Raw genomic sequence first — 26,339 nt, 5'->3', positions numbered from 1 at the left:
ATGTGCAATTTGTATGGATGTTTGAACAAATATATACGTATTTACAAAGTTTTTTGGTGAATTTTGATTTAAATAATTTTTTAATTATTTTAGCAGTTGAATTTAAATTTGGCACATTGGCTTTTTTTTTTTTTTTTACGTTAGATTTGATCATATTAAATATCAATCATTGGATTCAATGAATTACATATATAAAACAAAAAATTCGCGTTCACTCTCATCAATGAGCTGACCCACTAACTTAGCCGAAAAGGGCGTAGCTTTCACCACCAAGACGTTGGAGACAGAATCCAAAAAGGATGCAAAAAGGCTCACAATGGGTTACCGAAGCAAAAGAGCTCACAGCGAGGATGCCGGAGCTAGTGAGCTAGAGAGCTTGAGAGTTAACATCGTTGTTTCTTAGTAAACAATGCTCAAAGCCAAAGCCAACAACAGCAAACCCTAGGGAGACTCAAGTATTAACGTACCCGTATTTATAATTGCTAGCTAGGGTTTTCTATATAGGGCTTTTTGCAAGATAATTAAGCTTTTTTTTTTTTTTTTTTTTACATTGAAGGTTTTCAGACCTTGCAACATAATTACGTTTTTTTTTTTTTTTTTTTTTTATAAACATCAGGTTCAGTTTGATTTTGTTTTTGAGTCATCAAACCCGAAACAGAATCAATAGTTGTCAGTTTGGTTCAATTCTTTAGTTTCGTTTCAGTTTTTATCGATTCAGTATTAGGCTCGATTTTTTTTCGGTTTTTAGTTTTCCGAGTCCACACCTAATGAGAAACCTAACGACAAGGAAATTGGCGTACTGAGGGAAGTGCTAACATCATTGCTAGGCATGCCGACAAAACTAGCAAACAATGACCAATTGATAAATAGATCATACACTCAGAGTTAAAAGTTATTTACTTGAAGAAGATAAAGCAGCAGACATGTAAGGTTTACCAAAAACAAAAGCAAACAATATTAGAAAGAAACGAGATGGAGGGATCTCCATCAGTCCATCTTCACTGGTGCAAGGGCAACTATGCAAACCAGAAAGATCAAATGTCTGTACTCAAAACTTGATAATTTATTTTTATTTTTGGCACAGATAATATTGATTGCTTTGATGGGGTATTTGCATAGTTCCAGGCATATTTCGCAAGAAATTCGAATTCTCGATCACCACCAACTTCATCAACGGGCACAGCATCAGCAATTTCTTTCAAGTCCTCTTCTGTAAGCTTCACATCCATCGATCCAATGTTGATATCAAGGTTCTTAACTTGAGTTGTCGCTGCATATAATCAAAATATATGGAACATAAGTATTCATTAATTGCGTTGATTAACAACTTCAAACGTTAAATTGTATTTAAAATCTATGTTCAATAACAAAGGAGTAAGAGAACAGCTTTATGTTTAAGAGAAAGAGAATTAATTAAGATATAAATATACCAGGGATCGGAATAATATAATTGTCCTGATGGAGAAGCCACGCCAGAGCTAATTGAGGAGCAGTACAGGCATACTTTGTAGCAAGGCTGGCAAATTTGCTATACAGAAGTTTGTTCTTTTCCAAATTCTTGCCATTGAACCTAGTATGCGTATACTTAGACACGACCGCAACAATGTGAGTTCGGAATTAAGTGATTGCTCTAACGAAATAAGCCACCCAAACCTATGTCTATATACTTATATATAAGTGAAGTAACATATCAGCAAACTCTCTTCAGGCAAGCTCTCTAACATTGCCTTCCCACCAAAAAATCCACGACCAAGTGGACTGTATGATACTATCCCGATTCCAAGCTTCCTGTAAGTACAATTAGGTGAAATACTGATGAATATTATTTTCCCCACTCAGATTTTGAATTAATATTACATTATTTGATCTGGGAATCAACCAAATCCATTAACTCCATGTTTCTGAAAACAGCAATCTTCACCCAGCTAGGAAAATAAACTTGTGAACTTGACATTGTAAAACTCAGATAGGTAAAGGTAACAAACCGGCAAAGGGGAATGATATCATTTTCAGTTTCACGACTTCACAGAGAGTGCTCCATTTGCACAGCAGTGATGGGATGAACAGCATGAGCTCTAGTTATTGTGTCGGCACTAGCTTCCGATAGACCAATGTATCTTATCTTTCCTTCATTTAGCAGCTTCTTAAGCTCCCCCATCTTCCTCATGCAAGGTAATTCAATACAGATTAGCCATTAGCCATCAAGATATAGAGGTAATATACTTGCACTTGGAAACAATGGACAGAAAGGATGATATATGGAAGGCCGAAAGTCTGTCAATGCTTACCGTATCCTCAATTGGCACTGAAATATCAACACGGTGCTGATAGTACAGATCGATGTAGCTGACATCCAGCCGCTTAAGACTAGCTTCACAGCTTTCTCTTACATACTCTGGGGTTCCATTCATTTGAAATTGATAGTCGCCCGACATGACAACGCCAAACTTTGTAGCCAATTGAACTCTCTCTCTAGGAAGCTGTTTCAAAGCCTGTAAATACAAGAAGATTAAATTAATTCTGTAAGAATGCCGTATCAAACATTATGTTGTGTTACTTTCGTTTTCCTCTTTAATTACATTGCACTGCGTACTCAACAATTACTTAGTGCAAGAAACTGATCTAATCTCATCTTGATTGGATTTCAGAGAAAAAAACAACATTTACCTCTCCAAGCAATAATTCATTGTGATGGTTAAGACCGTATGAATCTGAAGTATCGAAGAAGGTGATCCCCCTATTGAATGCTACCTTAATGATTGCACATCCATGAGTGAGAGGTACTTTATCGCCACTGTATATTCCAGATAGTTCCCCACATCCATAACCCAGTCTAGAAACCTGCGATGCGGATGAAAGTAAAAACCATGACAGAAATTAATTTAACAGCAAGTTTCTTGTTAAATAATCACCAATTTATATACTCCCACATGAAGAAAATACCAACTTCCAACCAAGTATATATACTAAACCCAGTAAACGAAAAAAAAAAAAAACGAAAAAAGCAAAAAAAGTATATACGAACCAAACTGATTTCTCAACTCTTAGAGTTTGATTGTTTTAATCAGGTATTCTCCCCAGTGAGAGTAATCTACTAATAAGTAGCTGTATGATTCAGAGGAATAAATCAGAGAAGAGCTACTCCCTCATATTTTAAGACCGAAAATTTCACTTTTTTGTTTCCGAGTTGAACATATATAAATCAATCAGCGTACAAAAGTCTGATTCAAACTTGAAGGTAAATAAAGAGTTGAGAAATCTGCTCTTAATTAGTCGGTTCGAAGTTGATGAGCATAATATAGTTGACTTGTTAGGAATTGAAGTGAGATGAAAACGTGCTTACCTCCAATCCTTGACTGCCCAGTTTAACTAAAGGGATTTGAATCTGGGACTTTTCTTCCATCTTCAACAAATCAGAAATACTTGTGAAATGAAAAACTGGCTTGGTTGTATGTAACCAGAGGAACCCTTTGCAGCTTTACATGAATTCAGGTGACATGTCTACTTCTCACCAACTCAAAGGCACCCTCTGCAGTGTAGACACCAGACACCGGACACAATGACTTCATAAGATTTTTGCGGATAAAAGCCACAGAACTCACACAACTATTCTTGATCGGATTCTTCTTCACCATTAATTTGTCTACAGGTTAACAGATTAAAGTATTAAACCGTGGGCTTGAGCTATGGGCAAATAGTTCACCCTTTAAAATTGAAATATCTGTTGCTCCGATTCTATTGATTATAAAACTTAAAATAGTGCTCGGCTAATACATAAATTATTTCCCTCTCTTCAGTTGTCTGGCCCCAATACAAGAGGTTCTCACCCCTTTATATAGGTGCTTAATGAACCCATGAGACTTGGATCTTCCCCCAATTGGCATTTAATGCCCCATTTATGTACACTAGCATTCTAACACTTTTCTATCTATCAACCAGATATTTGGCGGTGACGTGACATGTGTTCAATTGAAATAGCGTGTTATGTCAGAATGATGTAGGGCGAGCGGGACACTTGGGCTTGGTTATCTAACTGTGCCTCTCCGAGTGCCATTTCAACTACCTTTACATCCCATCCTAGCTATGTGCCACTAACTGGGAGCTACCACATGGCATGATTGACATCTGAGTAAGCCTGTTCCTGGAGACTTGTGACATAAAGCTGTCAACCAGCCCACGTGCCCCTGATGGTCGAAAAGCTCTTTACACATCCTGGTCGGGCTTAGCTCTTAGGTGGTCGGTTATAGCACTCGGGGATATTTTCTTCTAAGCCCACTTGCACCCTGGGTTTCTTGAACTTCTTAGAGCTTTTCATGGCTTCTTTCCTGGGATGCACCATTATGTGGGCCTAAAATTGTCTAATATCAACAAACTCTAATATTGAATTTTTTTTTTAAATTAAGAAAATAAATTAAACATCCTACCTAACCCTCAAAATTGAAAAATACATCGTCCTCCCCTTCCTCTTCCCTCCCACCCAACAACCACCACCACCTCCCATCACCCAACCTCGACAATGGAGACTAAAACCCACCCACCTTGTCGGCGCCATTGCCGCCACCACCCTCCATGCCTTCTTTTCCCATCATTGAATCTTTGCCCATTGTTGTCACCGTCGTCTTCCTTTGCTAAGCGTGGTCATCGTCTTCCTCCAACAAGTTTCGCGATCGTCTTCCTCCAATAAGTTTCGCCATCGTCTTCCTCCCACAAGATTCGTCGTCGTCTTCCTCCCACAAGATTCACCGTCGTCTCCCTCTGACAAGATTCATCGTCGTCTTCCTCCGACAAGCTTCAAGTCGTAGTGTTCGTCGAAGTTGGGTTGGGCAAAGCTGTTGGGTTGGTATTTGTCAGCACTACTAATAATTACTAAAAAGTGCATGTCTAATTCGCTTTCATTATACCCGCTTAGTAATTTCTCTATTAATTTATCAAAATTTTGATGTAATATTAGTCAATGATGAGTGTATATTTTATTTCACTCTGAAAGTTACATTCTCTGACAATATGTTGAATATAAATGGGACAAAGATTGTCTGCCCTTCACTTTCGATGTCCTTCTCGTACCCTCTCATTTTGTGTGGTCATAGTTAAATCATGTCAATATTTTATATTATTTTTTTATAGATATATAAGACAAAAACGAATAGTAATATAAAATATTAACATGACTTAACCGTGACCACACAAGCAAAAGGGCATGGGGAGGGCACCGAAAGTGGAGGGCAGACGATCCTTGTCCATATAAATGAGGGGAATTATATGACTTTGTGTTTTTATAGTCAGACTTATGAATTTGATCAAAATCATGTTATAAATCCTTGGTTTTAATTTAATGAGCTGGTGTAGACCAATTTGAGTACACGTTTTGGGGTTTACAATATAGATTTGGTTTGGTATTCATTTTATTTTGATTTCGTTCCATGTCATGTATTAAAATTTCTTGGAAGTTAAATTGACACACCGCAATCTAAAATCAAGGCGTGCAATTGGATATGAAAAATACAAGTAATTAAAAACCGAAAGTTAACTAATATGCACATGGCTACGTCACCTATCACGCCTTGATTTTAGATTGGGGTGTGTCATAAATGATAAGATGAAGAAGGAAAGATGGGATTGTCTGCAGCGAGGAAAACCAAGAGGCACATGACAATAAATTGGTGATTAAGCCTTTGTCGGTTATGAAAGAGTAATGTTATTTATACCATGTTTTTGTACCATGTTTTCATATCACCTTAGGTGGCATTTGATATGAATAGCCACACCATTTGAATCAATTAGATTTTTTAATTTATTTCATTATTTAATAAACTAATAATTAAGAAAAACTAGTTAATTAAATGATGATTGTGGTATACAAGGAGTCTTTCTCCTTCGTTTCCTTGGGTTTTGCAAATTTTTCAAATGATGTGGCTATGCATATCAGATGCCACCTAAGGTGGTATAGAAATGTGGTATAAAAATATGGTATGAATAGCATCACGCGTTACGGAAAGGAAATGAAGCAGAAGGGAGAAAAGGAACGGCTGGAGTCCTTGGCATTAATAATTAAGAGATAATAATTATGATTAAAAACCACAATATTATTTCTCAATAATAACTGAAAATTATCTTAAAAACTCAATCATCCAATGGTCTAGAACTCTGCTCACTCACGACCTTGTTGTATGGGCCGATGATGTAAAATCTGGTCCAAACAGAAACCCTCCACAAAATTTCTTAATCGATGTCGAATTTCCGAAATTTATCGAGATCCATGTTGTTAAATTTAAGGAGAGTGCTGGATTCTGGAACGCAGGGGTCGGTTTCCTTGTCAAAACCCCGAAAAGTGAACTCCCAAATGCCGCCGACATTTTGGCATTTGTCGAATAGGGTGATACCCATTTGGATGAATTTGATAGACTCAACGTGGTTGCCATTTAGTACTATGGTCTAGTGGTATTCCTCTTCACTTGTAAGTGAAAGGTCTTAGTTTCAATTCTCGCCAAAGGCGAAGTTGAATGACATTATTATGGTAAGACCATTGTAAGACTTAGCTCACTGCCTCACTCTCCCACCCTCTTTCGTTTGTTAAAAATAAAAAATAGAAAAAAAAATAAAAAAAAACCGAGATCTTGGTAACGGAGGCTCTTAGAAGCGCCCCATAGAGTGTGAAGAAACCCCGAAAAATTAGTGTCGAAAGTGACAATCAAAAGTTGACACCAAGACGATTGATGGTGGCAATTTCTTGCTCAAAATTCTAGGCCCAAACACTTGTAAATTTCTTCATCATTGCATTCTTCTCACAATTTGGTATGTTGATGATATAGAGATTAACTAGAAAATAGTACCTGCGCGTTGCTGCAGGATTACAAATTTTATGAAGGATTAAGTATATAAAAAATTGTGTCATAGAAGATTACTATCATTTTGAAAGAAAAAAATCTGGACTATTTACATGTAAAAAATATTAAGAAATATTGTTTCAATCTAGCTACAATGAATTGAAAAATTAAGCAATCGTACCCAATTCGTGAGAATAAGGTCTTTTGGTAGAATAGCACTAGTTTTATGTTTGTTCCTCTTCACCATTGTAGTTTCTTCTACAATAACTACAAATTTATAGAAGACAAAAAATCATTATTATTTTGATATATATGCAAGTAAGAGCAGGCAACATTTGAAAACACAATCCCTTAAATTTAAATTGAGTTACACGTAAACAGGATATATAAATTTTTCCCTTACTAAACCCAAGAGCTGAAACATGTGACTTCTGTAATATACAATGATTGTCATATGCCTTGATCATTGAATGAAAACTAAGAGCCTTCTGTAAAGTACTTGCCACTGCCTCTTTGACCAACTCTTCTTGATTTGGAACTTTTGAGTTGTGGTAGATTAGTGACACATGGATTCTCATTTGCAAACTACATTTTAGAACCAAGAAGAAAACACATCCATAGAAAAGAAAGAAATGTAGTGTTGTAAAGATCCAAAACATGAGAACAATAAGTTAATCAATTTAGATACAAATTTGAGCAGTTAAATTCAGTTTCAGGTTCTAGCAGAATGAATTCTTTTTAACAATTTAGTGTGAACTATGGACAAACATTGAGAAATTACTCACAGAAAGTGAATTGAAATGTGTATCACTTGTGCAGGGACGGAGTTAGAAATTTCTTTTAGTGGGGGCAATCTGAAAATCAATTAAGAAAACCTTATTATAGGATGGCTTATAACCAATATGAAAATAGGGATGATTTCAAATGATAATGTATCACAATTCCAATGTTACAAAAATTTCAGTGTAGCAGTGGAAGAGGGCAAAGTGATAAGAAAAATATTAATACATAATTACGCAAGAGTGAGGTTTTTCGGTTTGAATGACAGAACAAAAGCACTTTTGCTCATATAATATTTGATATCGAGTATACGCAGTATAAAAGTATGTTGGATACTAGGTACATATAGTTTCTTCAAAAATAACGCGTGTGTATTATATAATTGTAGTCTACGACTTAACAAACGAATCACTTGAGTGGGGACATATGCCCCCAGTGAGCCTTCATTGGCTCCGTCCTTGCACTTGTGGCAGCAACAAAGGCCATGGCCATGAGATAAGGAACAACCTTTCCACACTGCAAGCGAATAAGAAAAATTATGAAACGTTGGACTATTATATGAAAAAAAAAAAAAAATTAGAGAATATTGCTTCAATCCAACTACAATGAATTGAAATTTAACCAATCGTACCCAATGTAGTGAGAAAAAGGTTTTTGGCTAGAATAACACCATTCTTTTCTTTGTTCCCGTTCACCATTGCAATTTCTCCCACAATAATTACAAATTTACAAAAGGCACAAAATCTGTGTTATTTTGACGTATATGAAACAACTAAAATACTAACGTGATTTGGCTTAAACTAACTAAAATGATTTGTTTATTTTGGTAGGGGATTAACAAATTAGGCATAAGTTAGTAGACTAATTGCTAGGATGGATAAAACGCTAAAAGTTTTATACAAAAGCTTTGCAACCGCTTAGTTGAAGAGCACGTTATCTGAAACACATCACATTAAGAAAAAAGCATGATTGAATTTTACAATGGTTAATTCTACATATGAAATTGTACAACACAATCTGAAAAACCTGACCACATGGTAATTCCTTTCAGTGTTGTCAGGATACATCCAAGAATATTGAAGAAGTTTTTACAACCAACTATACATTTACCCGTCGGCATTGATCAGTCGGCCAAACAGAAAATTTCCAGGTTAGACCAAAGGTTTCTGCATAAAAGAAAGCATGTGTCATTTCATTAAATAATACAAATTTGCAAGGCTGAAGGTAAAATTAAATACCCAGCGAAATGAAGTAATCTGTAAGTTTCTCTTGCGGACAACAATCCACGAAGTGAATATATGTGCTCTTTTCTCTAAGAGAAAAAGTTGGGTCATATGTTTAAGAAAATAAGCCTAAAGAAAAAAAACACATAAAATCAGTAAATTGTTGAATAAATTTGGAATCTTAACTGTTTTGTTGAAGGAAAAAAAGTGAACTTTATCTAAAAAACTGGAAACCAAGCTGTGATCAGAGCAAGGGAGATGGTGGTCCAAACAAACCCTAAATCCGAATTGAATGAAGTATATATAAATGGAACCGGAATAGTTTTGATATGAAAATGATTCCCATACGCCATTTCACAACTCTAAATTCCAAATTCTGAAATTTAGCATACCGTGAATGACCTGGATTTGTCCTTAAGTAGCGAGGACTTTGAAAAACTGGTATTCAAGCCTAAAAACAAAACACCCAAAATCAGAAAAAGGAAACTTGCACATAATATCATTGGTCAATCCCTCGGTAAATAAATACAGAACAAAGAAATTAAAATGGTCCTGTCATCCTCCGATCCTGACATACGTCCAAGATCGACACGTAACGTCAGCAAATACCCGTATCTCAAACATACTCCACCTCCGGAATATGAGCAAAGCACAACTCGAGATCCAACTGCATAATAATTTTCCGTATGCTTTATGGTTGCATCTAACATCCTCATTAAACTGCCTACATACCCTCAATAGGAATCAAGCCGTTTGTAGTTCACCATACAATACACTCGAACAATCATCACATAATTCACTATATCTCCACACAATACCACATTTCAGTGCATGTAGCATCTCAAGGAACAGTCGACGAAGCACAACATTATTCTCTAGCCATATTGGTCAACGAGTCTAATCATAATAACAACAATCATAACCAACATCATTCCACAATCACACCAATCAATAACACATACAATACACCGAAATGCAGGGCTAGAGCGACACAGCTCAGCCAAAGCCTACATCTCTTAAGCTAAAATTGAATCCAAAGAACCAACAAGTCAAATGATGCGATTTCGGACCACTCAACGAAATCCATCAACATCGGGTTCCGGACCACTCAACGAAACCAAAACACCAAGCGGGATTCTAGACCACTTAACGGAATCCAAATCAAGATACGATTCCTAACCACTCAACCAAATCGCGAAGTGCAATGCATATCGAACCACTTAATGAAATCCAAGCCAGATACGATTTCGGACCACTCAAAGAAATTGAGGATCACGAGGAATTCTGGACCACTCAACTGAATCCATACGAAGCAGAGAACCAGACCACTCAACGGAACCTTAACGGAAACCCAGTTCCGGATCACTCAACATAACCAAATTGAAGTCCAAGAACGCTCGAAGAACAATACATGAAACAAATACTCAAAATACAAAAGCTCAATGAAACAAGAAATGGAATAATGATATGATATGTGAAACAAGTCTCGCAGCAACAAACTCCATGACAATGGGTTCATGGTCCACTACTAGCCATCACATTCCATCACATCATACCAATTATGCAAATCAAATCTCATTTCAAATATGCACGTCAAATTATTGTTCATTGAACAATTCAACAAGCACTTCAAATCACATTTCACAAATATCATCAATACACAAGTCAAATCACAACTAATAAACATAGATCAATGACTAATCACATTTCCATAGATTCACATTATAAAATCAAGTGATACCCCACCAAAATATGATCACTTATTGAAATATACCAAGTACAACTAATCATCATCACCTTTAGAATGCGTATGGTCCCTCATCACGGATACACCAAGTAGAACTATAGGCATAATCTCAGAGTGCAAGTGGTGATCACCCATCGTAAATATACCAAGCATGATCACCCTGAATAGGTATGGTCCCCTATCGCAAATGTACCAAGCAGGACCATCCATGTACCACCGCTACATGGTGCAGTAAATTCAATACACAACCTACCCATATCTCAACCCCGATGAGTTTCAACGTAGTCACCTACACCATCAACTTTTCATGGCCACCAACTAATATTTCACACAAGCATATAAGTTCAACAGAATACTCCTAATAGGATTCTAGGATCACATTGTCATAACATTTATCATACTTATCAATCACGATAAATAAACACATATATCACACAATATGATGTCCCATACAAGTAAACCGATGACAACTCACTAACCAATATAGGCCCACTAAGCCCTACATAGTCCCTAGAAATACTGATTTTAATATTTAAGATCAATTCGTAACATATTGACCAAAAGTCAAGTCTCTGTCAAATATGGGGTCCAGAAACCTATACAAGTCAATCTGGAACACCCGCCTATGGATTTTCGATCTATAACTTCCCAATGGCCTCATTTATCTTCTAGAATAATATTCTAAAATTTCGGAACGGTCCAACAGTCAGATCTCGGCCAATTGCTAGAATTAGGTTGCTATCAATGTTTGGTTTTACAACTTAGAAATCCAATTCGGGAGGATCCGTCCGTCGGATTCCCAATCCATACGTCGGACTCCCAATCCGTCAGTTTCTAATGCCTTCAAATATTACGTACTATTACGTATTAAAGTTTCGTGTCCATCCAATGGTCGGATCGTCAATTCATATAATAACCAAGTGGCAGCCAACTACAAAACTATATTAAAACATCGAAATTTCACTACATGGATGTCAAATATGGAATCGAGGAATCAAAATTAGCCTAGGATGGTCAGGTAAGGTCTCGGCCCACGCGCCGCAGCACGCAATGGCCGGTCGCCCCGACTCGCCGGAAAATTCAACTATTTCCAAAAATTACCAAATTTCATAAAAATTTAGATCTCAATGAGTAGAGCAAGTTTTATACTTGTAGCTGGCTCTCACTCGTCGAAAACCCTAGAATGGGAGAGCTTTGATTCTCCTTCCTTGGTGTTTCGATGCCCCTACAACTGGTTGGGTTTTGTTCCTGGGTCCAAGGAGAGTCGATTAAGGGTGGAGGTGGGTGGTGTAACTCGCCGGATCGACGAATCGCCGTCGAGAATCCCCACGATGCCGTGCGTCGTCTTCACAATTTATAAGCCAAAAGGCTCAGTTTTTGGAAGGGAAAAAGGTTGAACAAAGGTTGAGTGTTGTTAGCAAGTGAAGGTTGGGCGAAAATCACCTAAAAAAATGGTGGAAGTGGCCGGAATTCCCTTCGGGTCAAAACTGGGTTGCTGTGCGGGGATAGGTAGACGGGAAGGGTCTTTCTCTCCCTCCTTTCCTGATTGGTTCTCCATCCTTTATCTGATTGGTCCCTTGTCTTTAGTCTGATTGGTCCACAATAAATCTTACCTGATTGGGCCTCATTCCCACAAGGTGGGAGTTTATTTCATTTAAAAAGTTTAGTAAAACGATTCTAAATGTCTGGTAACTTTTTCGTTATAATCCCGATTCGCGAACAACTTTTTCCTATGCCCTCGTGGTTTCAAGATCTATCCAGTTATACTTAGGGTGACCCCATAAAGTCCACAGATTTTTAATGATTACTGACCCAAAATTCAAACTTCGTAATTAGTTTAAGGAAAGTCTAAATTTAATATAAATTCCCAAAAATAATATAAAATCTCGTTAATACAAATACATAGTTTTCAATAGTGAAATCCAGACAGGTTGCTTGTTGCGTCTTTGCCTCCTTCTGGGCTTCCCTTAACAGCACTTCAATATATTATTCAACCAAATACGCATTCAAATTTAACATTTATATTTCCACAGGAGCACATACACCCAGATCATTCAAGAAAAATTTAGGATTTGTTGAAGAAATTACTCGCCAGATCCACCAAGAAAAAGTCCAAGCATGCAGTATAGGCACCAATTCATTTAGTTAATGAAGCTGCAGTCGGTTTCGTGGATCTAATAGATGAATTGATTAGAAACCGTTTAAGACCAACCTCAAGGCAACTGTTGCTGGAATCAATTGAAATACGAAAACTCGCATCAGTTTTAAGGATAAAATAACTATCTCCCAGGAGATTTAGGGATAAATTATGACATCTCGTCCCAAAATTTATTGTATTTTATTCCAAGTAGCAATGAAATTTCAAAAATGCCACTGAGATGCCACGTAGGCCTTCCACGTGGACCTCAATTTTCCCTTTATTTTTCCACTCTTATTTTACTATTCTTGAATAGTACTTATTTTTATAAACACGTGGCCACAAACGGAACTCAATTCAGAGTTATAACAAACATGTTATGTTCAAAATAATGCAAATTCACCTTAAATCGGTTTAAACTTTAAAAACCAACCTCGTGCAATGTGCACCACTGCCTTGGTTCAATCGGTCACTTCCTTTTTCTACTTACACACTCAATCATTATTATATTCATCCCTACTTTAACACTCTTATCTCACACCTATTATTTAGCTTTCTTTATTATTTCTTTTTCTTTCACTCACTATCTCTCTCTCTCCTTCTTCATTCCTGCAACCTTACTATCTCTAACTCTCGAAGCTCTCTCTCTAACTCCATCAAAACCAGCCACCACGAGCACTCGTTCCTTCACAAATTTTACCTCAAATCTTGATATTCAAAACCTATAGGACTTAGGGAAACTAGTTATGTTCTTGCATGCATCATCAGAACACCATGAGGTGCAGCTCCATTGAAGCCGTGAGCCTCAAGCTCCATTCTTGAACTCAGGTGAGGTTCATGGTTCAATATTTGTGTTTATTGATCTTGTGCAAGCTCTGGGTGAAATTATGGTTGGTTTTAAGCTCACATCCAAGGAGTTTTAACCTTGCAAATATATGTACATGCATGTCTCCCCTGACGACAAACTCCAACAAAATGTCGTCGAGTTCGAAGTTGGTGGGTGTCCCTAGTACATCAAATTTCTCCCTCTTTGTCTCTATGATAAACTGGGTGAAATGTTGAAATGCCATTCTAGCCCTAACCTCTGCATGCACATCTCTATCTCTTTTCCAGTTTTCGACGAGCGTGAATGGACGAACTCCGGCAACCCCTACAACTATTTAGGCATCAAGAAGGGTACGAATCTATTCATTTTGTTCCGAGGTATGATTTCTATTTTTGAATTACTCAATTTCGTTAAGTATTGACAAAGTTATGGATGTTTAAAGTTTGTCCAGTTTTCCGGCGAGTTACCTAATTTTTGACATACCAGTCACTTTTCAGGCCATTTTTCGACCATCTCCAACCACTTTTTGAACTCCAAACAGGTACAATCTTGTTTTACAATTTTCTAGCTTCGTTTTGATATATTATGGGACAATTTTTGTTGAGAAAACGAGTGAGATATCGATGTTTAAATTTTGACTAGAAAATTCGACAAATTGTGCAGTTTTCAATTGGCAACCGAAAAAAAAAACCCCATATCCATGACTCGGATCCAAATCCGAACCTGGGATCCTGCCCGGCTCAATTCCAAAATGAATCTGGAATATTCTTTTGAATATTCTCGAGAAATATTTTTAGAATATTCCTTGTGTTTACTTTTACGCAATTTTCTAGGAAACCTTCCTAGGCTAATTTCGACGTCTCGAGTCCATTTTTGACATCCATTTAGGAAATTTCTGAAGTTTTAACATAGTAGACCACCGGGGCGTCTCGGTTGACTTTTTAGGGTTGACCGTTGACTTTTCGTTGAGTTTTTACAAAATTTGTCTTGAACCCCTCTTATTGTAGTTCAACACACTGATTCCAAATCTGCGGTTCGTTTTCTCAAATTTGATAGTTTAAGTTAAGTTTTACTAATGTTTCCCTATATTATGCTTAGGTGCAATTACTATCGAAGACTCCGACTTTCTTGGCTCGAAAGGATGTGACATCACAAGTATCTGTGAGTGGGTCTTTTTGTTTTTATGTATATATGTGATTTCTTCCCGACAACTGCTTTTATATATTATGATGTGACATGCCATGTTTAGCTTTACAAATAGACTTTTCGTGCACTTTATGTTTTTAATATTATTTGTGAGCATAAATTGTGGCATGACATCTTTGTGTTTTATCTGCTCATTACATGTTTGCACGGTGTCTCTTAGCTATTTGTACTATCCTGGGTCAAGGACTAGCTTCACATGCACCATCTACATTCACTTTGGATCCAAAGTTAGGTGACAACCTGTCCTCTTGTGTGATGTTTTGAACTCTTATGTAATGCGACTAGCGCAACTCACGTGATGTAGTACTAGAATGTAAAACCTATACACAACTGGTTCCATTGCTTGAATATCTCTACAGGCGACTTGTGTGCCTACATAAATTAATGAGCTTTGACTTCCTATAATAACAAATTGAGATTTGATGTTGAGATACCTTGTTGTTATGCCTACATACATTAGCTTACTTGTGACGCAGGGTACCTATTACATACTATTATTATAATATTTTTGGGAAATCATATACTTGTTTTACAGCGAGGGGTTACACTTTTTGAAAAGGTTTTACAAAACTTTATTTTTCTGGCCCATTCACCATTGTTTTTGGCCCCTCCAGGATTTTAGTGGCAAAGGTTTCGTGATGGCAAGGATTGCTGGTATAAGTTGTCATGTAGGAGACTTCTTCTTTTGGTATAATTATCCTTACTCTTCTTTTACTGCAATTTATCTATGCTCTGACATCACTTGTGTAATATGGGTTCAATCCCACTCACATGCGCACTCTAAATTAGTCACTTTTAGGTTTTAATTTATTCACATTTTTCACATATCTACACTTTATGGCTTCGTCACCGTCCTGGTGTAGACCGGCACATCGCAATTTGGGTGTCCAGGTGGACATTCCGAGTCGGGGTGTGTCAATTTGGTATTAGAGCATAGGTTAGGCAATATCGCATGCATCACACATGTAATGTAAGCATTCTCTGTTCTTGAATTCTAACGTCATAATTATGCCACCTCGTCGAACATGAAATATGTCAACTTTTCATGACTTTTGAGCAACTTGGAACAACTATTGCTAACACTTTTCTATGACTTACCGACCTTCTAGAAGAATGCTTCGGTGACCACCACTAGAGTTTACATGAAAAACCTCATTGCCAAAGAGAGACCTCAAATGGAGACGTTTTGTTGACCCTGAAGTAAGGTAATTGTATCGATAATTGTGTACCATCGAAAATTTATCGATTAATCACAACTACAACCTAACCATCGTTACCAACCCTTCTTTGTTAGGATACTGCAAGCGCTTTTATCCTTAGTAATCTTTATTTTTTCGTGCCATTTCACAAAATTTCCTCAAGGTTTTGCTTCACCTCGAAGTTTCTGAAAATGTCTCGAGTGACCATGTTAGTGCTGATTTGGTTGCACTTAATGAAGGAACATTTGGGAGACAATCATTTTTGGTCCCTAACAACATCAATCTTTCAAACATAGCAATTATGATTTCGGATCTTCAGGAGGAAGATCGAATTTCGATAAATCCCATTCTGAGGTAAAGTTAACGACAATTCCCATTCTCCAGGTTAGGGTGGTTTCACAAACACTAGTTTCCATAATTACATACCAAAAGCAGTAGTCAGTGTTCCTAAAAGCAACAAAATCACCTCATAGGGGCAGCCTTACTATAAATCTTACTCTTCTAACCGTACCTAGATTATCTTGTATTCGGGAGCTGTCATCCAGTATTCAAGCGGTATGATTTCTTTATATTGAAAATATAATGGTACATGTATATCATAACATTGCTAGGACAATGGTTCAATGGAACATGGATATCATAACATTGCTAGGATATTGGTTCATTGTTCCATTGAGACAGACATTATTAGAATACCATAGAAAGGTTAGGTAATGGTACAACCGACGTACACACATATCCAAACATGTAGGGACAACGAAACCATAATCGTGAAATCTTAGGAGCAAGCCATACATGAGCAACAAACTTGTAGTCATGTTAATGACAAAAACTACCAACCAGTCATATTATCCTTGTTTGTTCAAATACCTCAACCACATGGTACCTTAGTCAGGTACATCTCGAGAATTCCAATGCCACAAAGCAAGTCTGTTATGCCAGTGCGAGTGTAGTGGTTGCACTATTTCCATTACCAATTCGATAATGCTAGTTAATCTTATTTTGTTAGATATCTTGGAATTCCACGTAATCCAAAAGATGGATCGACTATATTATTATTATTCCTTTAATGGAGCATCAGCCAAAACTAGTCATTTTTCGACGACTTCTCATCCCTATAGTTAACTCCACTGGCAAACATCAAAAACTAAAGCACAAAATTCCCACCGTAAAGGTGAAACATTTATTGAGAAAAGTTGTGAAGGCTTATTAGCACATGTTGTAGAGGAAGACGACAATCCAGTACAGCTAGAAATTGTGAACCCAGTCAAACTAAGTTCCTAACGTCATTCCTAAATATCTACCTGTGCTACCACTAGATTGAGTTGTGTAAGGCACCATTGATCTATGTCCAAGTATAACACCTACTTTCCTTGAACCTTTATCATAAAGGCCTCTACTTTCATTCATGAAGAGTAAAGACCGAACCTTAAGATTATACATTGTTTACTAGCAATTCAATTGGGCGACGATTAAAAACAGTTAATCCATGTCTTGAATTGATCTCTCCGACCAACTTTATAGAACCCGAGCTTTCTTCGAGATTGATCTAAAGTTTGGTTACGACTATCTGAAGATTGAAAATGATGATGTTCCTAAGACTACATTCATGACTCAACATGTTCATTATGAGTTCCTCGTGATGCCATGCGGGTTGACAAATGCTCCAATATTGTTCATGAACATGACGGACCATGCATTCCGCCCATGTACCGTGAGATTTATGATAACCTTATTGAGAACTTTCTTGTTTACTCCAATAATGAAGTCAAACTTTCTAAACATCGATGATTTGACCTAAGCAATTTCAAAACAAATCATATTTACACTAAATTCCCCAAATGCAAGTTTTATTCAGATCATGTTTCTTTTTGGGAAACATGTGCTCATCAAACGGTATTCTTGTCAATCCCCAAAAATGTTGTAGTTGAAGAAAAATTGGAAACCCCACAAGGTTTTGTGAAATACTAGGTATCCTTGGTCTTGTCGATTACCATTAACAGTATGTGCTAACTTTCTCCATCGTAGCCTTATTTCTTACAAGTTGATCGGTAAAGAAGTTAGTTTCATTTGAGATGTCAATGTGATTAAGTTTCTAACAATTGAGATGTCTATTTTCAACTATTGTTCTTACACTTCTTGATGACGCTAATAATTTCAAAATCTACAGTGATACTTCACCGAATGATCTGGCTATATGCTGATGCAGCATGGTAAGGTAATCATTTATGCCTTCCAACAGCTGGAGCCATATGGAGTGAACTATCTTACCTATGACTTAAAGTTGACAATTTCTACCCTTACACTTAAAACTTGATGGCGGTTTCTTTATGGAGAAACATGCCAAAATCTTCATCAACTCCCTTAAACCCCTCCATACATCTTCACTTGGAAGAAGCTTGATTGCAAATGGTGGCGATGGAAAAAATTAATCAACGTCTACAATTGCACTATCGTATACTACCCCGGTTGTGTAAACATAGTTACTGGCGACCTGAGCAGAAAAGCACATGGATGACTCAACCGTTATATCCTATTGCAGTTATAACTCATAAGTATTGATGCAACATTACTTGTTGATCATCAAGAAACCTTGTTAACTAATTTCCAAGTCCAACCCTTCCACTTTTGACTTGGGATAAAAAGGATATTGCTTAGGCATTAAGCAAGAACTTGATTTGTCAACTAGTCAAAGCAGAAAGAAAGAAATCATTCGAGTTGTTACAATCACTCCTTATATCCAAATGGAAATGAGAAAATATCACTAGGGACTTCACGTACGAACAACCTCGTACACATGGAGACTATGATGATATTTCGATGATTGTTAACTATATTACTAGGATGCCCATCTTCTGTTGGTCTATAAGGACACTCTGTAGACCACTTGGCAAAATCTCGTTCCATATTTATTCTTATTGTATTCCCTAACGCTAGAAAATTACGAAACACCCATGGTCGGCTATATGGAAATCCTATGTGGATTTTGTACAGGGACATTTGAGTCCTTGTCACTTTTGTCCCTTTCCTCATCTTTCTAGGCAATATGTGTTCTTACAAACACGTGAATGCGAACTATGCATAAGTCGGACGATTTATGCATTTTTCTCAATGAGAAGCAAAATAATAATTTTGCACCCTCGGGATTCCATTACTTGTTTATCGAGACAACAATCGGTTGTTGGTATTGAAGGTTGCAGGCTGTAATATCAATAACTTATTTGTTAGGTTCGTTAAGCAAGTGGGCAAGTAGGCCCATATCTAGTAGTATTTTATTAATTAGGCATCGTGCCTAGTTAATTATTGTTTGGGCTTGACCCAAAGACACACACACACCCCTACTCTCGTAGTGCTCACCACTACGATTACGTCGACATAAGCGATACGGAATTCGAAGATACCATTATGTTGAAGAGGCGTCATGGGAAACAGAAGAAGATCTGAGAGACTTGTATCCGTACTCCTTCTTTGATTAAATTCTTTTGTTTTAATTTCGAGGACGAAATTTTCTTAAAGGGGTAGATTGTGACATCCCGTTCTAAAATTTATTGTATTTTATTCCAAGTAGCAATGAAATTTTTAAAATGCCATTGAGATGCCACGTAGGCTTCCACGTGGACCTCAATTTTCCCTTCATTTTTCCACTCTTATTTTACTATTCTTGAATAGTACTCATTTTTATGAGCATGTGGCCACAAACGGAACTCAATTCGGAGTTATAACGAACAAGTTACGTTCGAAACAATGCAAATTCACCTGAGATAAGTTCAAACTTTAAAAACCTCATGCATTGTGCACCACTGCCTTGGTTCAGCCAACCACTCAATCTCTCTACTTACACATTCAATCATTATTATATTCATCCCTACTCTAAAACTCTTATCTCACACCTATTTCTTTAGCTTTCTTTATTATTTCTTTTCTTTCACTCCATCTCTTTCTGCCATTCTTCATTCCTGCAACCTCACTCTCTCTCTCTAACTCTCAAAGCTCTCTCTCTAGCTCCATCAAAACCAACAACGTCTGGCAGTCGTTCCTTCACAAATTTAACCCCAAATCTTCATATTCAAAACCTATGGGACCTAGGGAAACTAGTTATGTTCTTGCATGCATCATCGGAACACCATGAGGTGCAGCTCCATTGAAGCCGTGAGCCTCAAGCTCCATTCTTGAACTCAGGTGAGGTTCATGGTTCAATATTTGTGTTTATTAATCATATGTTGGTTCTAGGTGAAGTTATGGTCAGTTTTAAGCTCAAATTCGAGGGGTTTTAACCCTGTCAATATATGTGCATGCATGTCTTCCCTGACGACGAACTCCGGCGAAATGCCGTCGAGTTCGAAGTTGTGGGTGTCCTTAGTACATTAAATTTCTCCCTCTTTGTCTCTATGATAAATTGGGTGAAATGTTGAATGACATTCGAGCCCTAACTCTGCATGCACATCTTTATCTCTTTTCCAGTTTTCGACGAGCGTGAATGGACATACTCAGTGGACCCCTGCGCCTTTCAGGCCATTTTCCAGCCAAAACATGACAATTTAGCCATCGAGAAGGATATGAATCTGTTCGTCTCATTCTGAGGTATGATTTTGGTATTTGAATCACTCAATTTCATTAAGTATTGACAAAGTTATGGACATTTGAAGTTTGTCCAGTTTTCCGATGAGTTACCCAATTTGTCTGGGACCCCTCTTAGCGTAGTTCGATGCGCTATTCCGAATCCACCAACCATTTTCTCCAATTTGATCATTTAAGTTGAGTTTTACTAATGTTTTCCTATATTATGCTCAAGTATGATTACTATTGAAGACTTTGACTTTCTTACTATGATTACTATTGAGTTTTACTAATCTTTTTGTTTTTATGTATATATGTGTATATGTGATTTCTTCCCGACAACTGCTTTTATATATTATAATGTGACATGTCATATTTAGCTTTACAAATAGACTTTTCATGCACTTTATGTTTTTAATATTATTTGTGAGCCTAAACTATGGCATGACATCCTTGCATTCTATATGCTCATTACTACATATTTGCACGTTGTCTCTTAGCTATTTGTATTGTCCTAGGCCAAGGACTAGCTTCACGTGTAGTTCACATGCACCGTTTACATTCGCTTTGGATCCAGAGTTAGGTGTTAACTTGTCCTTTTGTGTGATGTTTTGGACTCGTATGTGATGCGACTAGAGCAGCTCATGTGATGTAGTACTAGAATGTAAAACCTACACCCAGCCTGTTCCATTGTTTGAATGTCTCTACAGTGGACTTGTATGCCTACATAAATTAATGGGCATTGACTTCCTGTAATAACGAATTGAGATTTGATGTTGAGATGCGTTCTTGTTGTGCCTACATCCAATAGCTTACTTGTGATGCAGGGTACCTATTACATACTATTATTATAATATTTTTGGGAAATCATATACTTGTTTTATAGCGAAGGATTACACTTTTCAAAAAGGTTTTACAAAATTTTATTTTTCAGGCATACTCACCCTTGTTTTTGGCCCCTCCAGGATTGTAGTGGCAAAGGTTTCGTGATGGCGCGGATTGCTGGTAAAAACTATCATATAGGAGACTTATCCTTTCGGTATAATTGTCCTTCCTCTTCTTTTACTACAATTTATCTATATTCTGACATCACTTGTGTGATATAATTTCAATCCCGCTCACATGCACACTCTAAATTAGTCACTTTTAGGTTTTTATTTATTCACATTTTCCACATCACTACACTTTATGGCTTCGTCACCTTCTTGGTGTCGGCCAGCACATCATGATTCGGGTGTCCAGGTAAACATTCTGAATTGGAGTGTGTCATAAATACTGCCAAAATTTAAGTTAACCTGGTAATTACATGAATAAATAGAAGAGGTGAAGATGAAAAGTTAGGGCTTTTTCAGTAGAGAAAGAAAGACAGAGGAAGAGTGATATATAAGAGGAGAGAAGACTGCAACGTGAAGGAAAGTCAGAGGAAAAGTCGAAGCAGAGCATGTCGACGATGGTCGACGCGTGGATAGGCTGACGTCATTCCCCTATGCGAAGGACGAAATGCCCCGCATCTTGGCTTGAAGAACTTCCCCAACCCGAAGATTAGCTCAGAAACCATGGATCCTTTGTTCTAAATGCACGATTTATAAAGTATAAACTCCACCCTCCACCCCAACCCCCAAATCAATGGACATAATTCTTTCAAATCATCGATCTTTTGTACACTTCAAATTCAATATCGTACATATGATATTTACACGGCACTCACCTTTTTATTTTATTATGAAAATTTAGAAAATATGTACATTATAGACTATAGCACATCAATAGTACCTCTATTTTCATACCAAAAAAAAACAAAAACCTACATGCATGCATGTTATGAATCAACAAGATCCATAAAAAATAAATAAATAAATAAAATATTTATTTCATCAAGTCCTCTTTATTTATGTATATATCACCTATATTGCATGCATGTTATGAATCAACAAGATCCATAAAAAAAATTATTCATTTCATCAACTCCTATTTATATATATATATATATATATATATATATATATATATATATATCACATATATTGTTGTTTTACATAATTCTTGATATACATCAACTCCTCTCTATTTATAGGGTGATTTTGTATATAATCAATACAAAGTTACCATATTGACAATAAATCAACAATATTTATGTTAATTATAAATAGATCAATCATGTATTTGTGACACTTAAATACATTTGAATTCAGACGCTGTGTTGTAGTGTCCATTTCATAGTTTTGTTTTTTCCATCACTCACATACCTCATACATGCCCCTTTTCCATTTGGATTCAAACATTGTAATGCAATGTTTGTTTCCTAGTATTGTTTTTTTATTTTTCGATTCAAACACTGCGTTGAAGTGTCTGTTTCTTGATTTTATTTTTTTCATCAATCACATGCCTTTTATGCTTAATACCTCGCGTGACTCTTGATTTCTACATTTGGATTCATACACTGCAATGCAATGTTCATTTCCAGTTCTATTTTTTACATTTGGATTCAAACACTGCAACGCAATGTCCGTTTCATGTTTTGTTTTTTACATTTGGATTCAAACACTACAATGCAGTGTTCGTTTCCTGGTTTTCAATTGTTGATCGTAGAAGTATATGTTTTCTAATTTTGAATTGCTGACCACAATGTTTGTTTTCTGATTTTGCATCATATGTGTGTAAACAGTGGTAGAGAAAACGCGAATGTGTACGGAAATAGTTTCATGAAAAGGGAGAAAAAAAATCCAAACAGTTTCAATTACTTAATTAGCAATCGAAATTGTCAAGCTCCAAGAATTTGCAAAACTGTTTCCTCTTTGATACATCAAGTTGACTACAAAAAAAATAGTTTTTAATCCTACTCAAGTTTCATCGTTGGTATCTAAATATTTTCCTGATTTAATGAATTCTTTCTTCGAACATTTACTTTACAATATCATCACCCCATTGTCCTTTACATATGTAAAGACCTTAAAAAGTTATAGAATTTCACAGCCTTTCACATATGAGAAATCACATGCCTTTGATCTCCACAAGTCCCAACTAAACACCGGCAGTCGAACCATTGAGAATCGACGTCGCCGACTCCTAATTCTGCTAATTCCAATTCGATTTCAAAAGCTGAGGAGAGAGAGAGAGAGAGAGAGAGAGAGAGAAAGAGAGAGAGAGATGGTGACGACTCTATCAATACTAAAGACGAGGCTAGTGATAGCTGGGATGTGCGTAGGCGGGTACATAATGGGCCCATCTCTATACTAGCACTTCATGGAGGGCTTAGTCGCCGTCTCCCACTTTTCTTCTTCCTCCTCTTTTGCTTGCCCTCCCTACACCGGCGATTGTTCTTCTCACCATGTCCTCTATCCCCATTGGTAATGACATAAAACATTTGTGGCATTCATTATTAACCTATCTTTAATAATAAAAATATATCATTGATTAAATCCAAAACAAAAATACATCATTGATATATGATTAAACAGTGTTGATGCACAAAATCGGTGAGGACTTTTTGTACAACAGAAAGTGTCAGGTTTGTGACCTTCGCTAGATTGCTCTGGTCACCAATTTGAATAAGTATGTAAAGATATAGAGACAGGGAAGCAAACACAAAATGTACGTGGTTTACCCAGATTGGCTACGTCCACGAAGTATATGAGTTCTCATTAATTGTGAAGGGTTTACACAAATACATAGGTTCAAGCTCTTCTTTATGAGTTTTAGTGAATAGTTTAGTACAAATGACATTAGGGATTATTGTGGGAGAATGATCCCCTATTATAGAAGAGAGTTTTTAGCTTTGTTCTGACATTAACACGTGTCGTGTTGTGATTGGCCTCTGATATCGATAGTGTCGCACTGTGATTGGCCTTCTAGTTGGAGGGAAACTCTCATGGGTCCTTGACGGTATACTGTTGACCGGTGTTCAATGGTTTCGGGATTAGTTAAGTATGGTACAAACAAACTGAAAAATTTTTGTTGATTTTTGACTAAATTACCTTTATTTATATCACATATATTGGAGTTTTACGTAATTCTTGATATATCTTAACTCCTCTTTATTTATTTATATATTGGAGTTTTACATAATTCTTGATATATATGTAGAACGATTATAACATGTTTCTTTTAAATGACTTAGATCAAAACGACATCGTTTGAGGCAAATCATTTATAAAAAAAAACTAGATTCTTCTTCGTTATTCTTCTGCTGCGCAAACCCTGTAGCCACCACAGCATATCACTCATCTCCTCCTCCACATGCCCAGGGGCTGCTCCTCGGAGGTCCTAGGAGGTCCTCACAGCTACTTCTCCAGGATTCCGATACTTGCATCAAACTGAAAGTTGTAGTAGTTGACACCGGTGTAAACCTCATCGTCCATGTTTTATATATTCTGTTTGCCATTAGTAAGCGTGTCGCATTGAGTGTAAGAGAATGGGACATCGCACACCGTCCTGGTTGCTAGCAGACTCACCTTCACCATAGTCATTAGTGGCACAGTGACCTTGTACATAGTCTCCACCACACTTTCCGATGTCTCAGTTTCCCCCTACTGGAATACTGCCCCAAACTCAGCCGACACTTCGATTTTTCCATTTCCAATTAGAGGAACTCCGGCTTCGAAGGTGGTCTTGATGCCTAACTTGAGTGACACGTTTGTGTTCCAAACACTACTCCTTGTGTTCTTATACGAAAGCTTCATTTCTACGGTGTTTTGTTCTTCTGTTCGGTTGAGGGCCTCTCCGGTGGCCATGGTGACGACCGTTTGGTTATAGACCCTCGCATCCAAGACGCGGTAGTTGACATTGTAGATGCTTCTCGACACAACCACCTCTTCCAGTTCCAAGCGTGCCTTTTGGGTAATGGTGAGGACAGCAGCGTTGAGACAATCAGATTTCCCCTCGGTGGTGAGCCTTTGCAAAATAAGTTGTTACCCAAGTTGCGGAGAGCCAAGAACTTACCGTCAACCTTGACAGGCCAAAACAACATGTCCATGTTGTTCTCATTGTTATGAAGCTCTGAGTCTGCCCATATCCAGTTAGGGCTTCGCCTCCAGAATTTTCCATGGCGATCGGATTTAATGCGAACGCTTCCGTCCCCGGTTTGGAAGACCTCATTCCCCACCGTGGGATCTCCAATGTCATCGGACGAGAACTTTAAGTAAGGGTACCCCTCAATCCACTGCGCGCTGAGGTACTTCCCGTTGTCGCCCTTGAAGGCTATATGTTTGGGCAAAACCAACAGCGACTCCCAATCAACGATCAAGCACACATCGCACAAGTCGTTGTCAGGTGTTTCACTTCCTGCAAATAAGCAGGACCCATAGGGCGGGCCAGTGCGCCATAAGCATGCATAGTTTCGGAGCTGGACGTGACGTGAATGGACGCCTTGAGCAGGATCGTGTTCGTCCACATAGACTGGTTTGAACAAGGTGCATGACCATTTGGATTCATCCTCCTGGGGTTCGTCAGCGCCGGCAACAATCCAATGATGGGTTTGCGACCACCAGACCCAGTATTTATTGTTGTAGCAGCACCTTATGTGCACCAGTCCCTTGCTAGCTCCACTACTCTTTGCCATCTCCACTTGGAGATTTGCGTACGGACTCACAACCTCTTGTCCGGAGAATTTGAAAAAGCCATGGATCTGCACATCTTCCTTGATGTAGCTCAAGTATTTGGCGTTGTACCTTGATTGTAACACCACATACCTTGGCAATTCTGGCGCCATTATTTTTTTTCTTTTTGTTTTTTCCCTCTTTCTTACTCCTCACACTCTTTACTTCACTCCTACTCTCACTTCTTCGTTCTTCCGACTTTAGTTACAATGTGTACTACCTCGCCTATTTATAGGCAAGGTTTTG

At 37.4% G+C, this 26,339-nt stretch overlaps 2 protein-coding genes across 2 annotated transcripts; both read right to left on the bottom strand.

The window, feature by feature from the left end:
* Positions 1–879: 879 nt before the first annotated feature.
* LOC103961137 (perakine reductase) lies at positions 880–4,040 on the bottom strand. Its single transcript, XM_048584354.1, is given in 8 exon segments — positions 880–1,044; positions 1,047–1,270; positions 1,431–1,584; positions 1,692–1,788; positions 1,986–2,158; positions 2,289–2,492; positions 2,668–2,841; positions 3,344–4,040. Coding segments are annotated over 8 exon segments (1,143 nt in total). The 5' UTR covers positions 3,404–4,040; the 3' UTR covers positions 880–987.
* Positions 4,041–25,025: 20,985 nt separating this feature from the next.
* Positions 25,026–26,206, bottom strand: LOC103964769. Its single transcript, XM_048584242.1, has 2 exons — positions 25,464–26,206; positions 25,026–25,389 (listed from the first exon to the last, which is right to left on the bottom strand). The coding sequence occupies exons 1-2, from the start codon at positions 26,204–26,206 to the stop codon at positions 25,026–25,028; spliced, it is 1,107 nt and encodes a 368-aa protein (XP_048440199.1).
* Positions 26,207–26,339: the final 133 nt, after the last annotated feature.

Source organism: the organism of the source record quoted next, unplaced genomic scaffold (assembly GCF_019419815.1).
Source record: "Pyrus x bretschneideri cultivar Hongxiangsu unplaced genomic scaffold, Pyrus_bretschneideri_v1 Contig21, whole genome shotgun sequence".
Classification (NCBI taxonomy): domain Eukaryota; kingdom Viridiplantae; phylum Streptophyta; class Magnoliopsida; order Rosales; family Rosaceae; genus Pyrus; species Pyrus x bretschneideri.
This window is presented reverse-complemented; position numbering and strand designations above follow the sequence as displayed.

Excerpts from the sequence above, each read along its gene's own strand:
- LOC103964769 (XM_048584242.1), bottom strand. The coding sequence starts at position 26,206 with ATGGCGCCAGAATTGCCAAGGTATGTGGTGTTACAATCAAGGTACAAC. Across the intron at positions 25,390-25,463 it reads AATGAGAACAACATGGACAT|GCTCACCACCGAGGGGAAAT; the intron begins GTTGTTTTGGCC and ends TATTTTGCAAAG.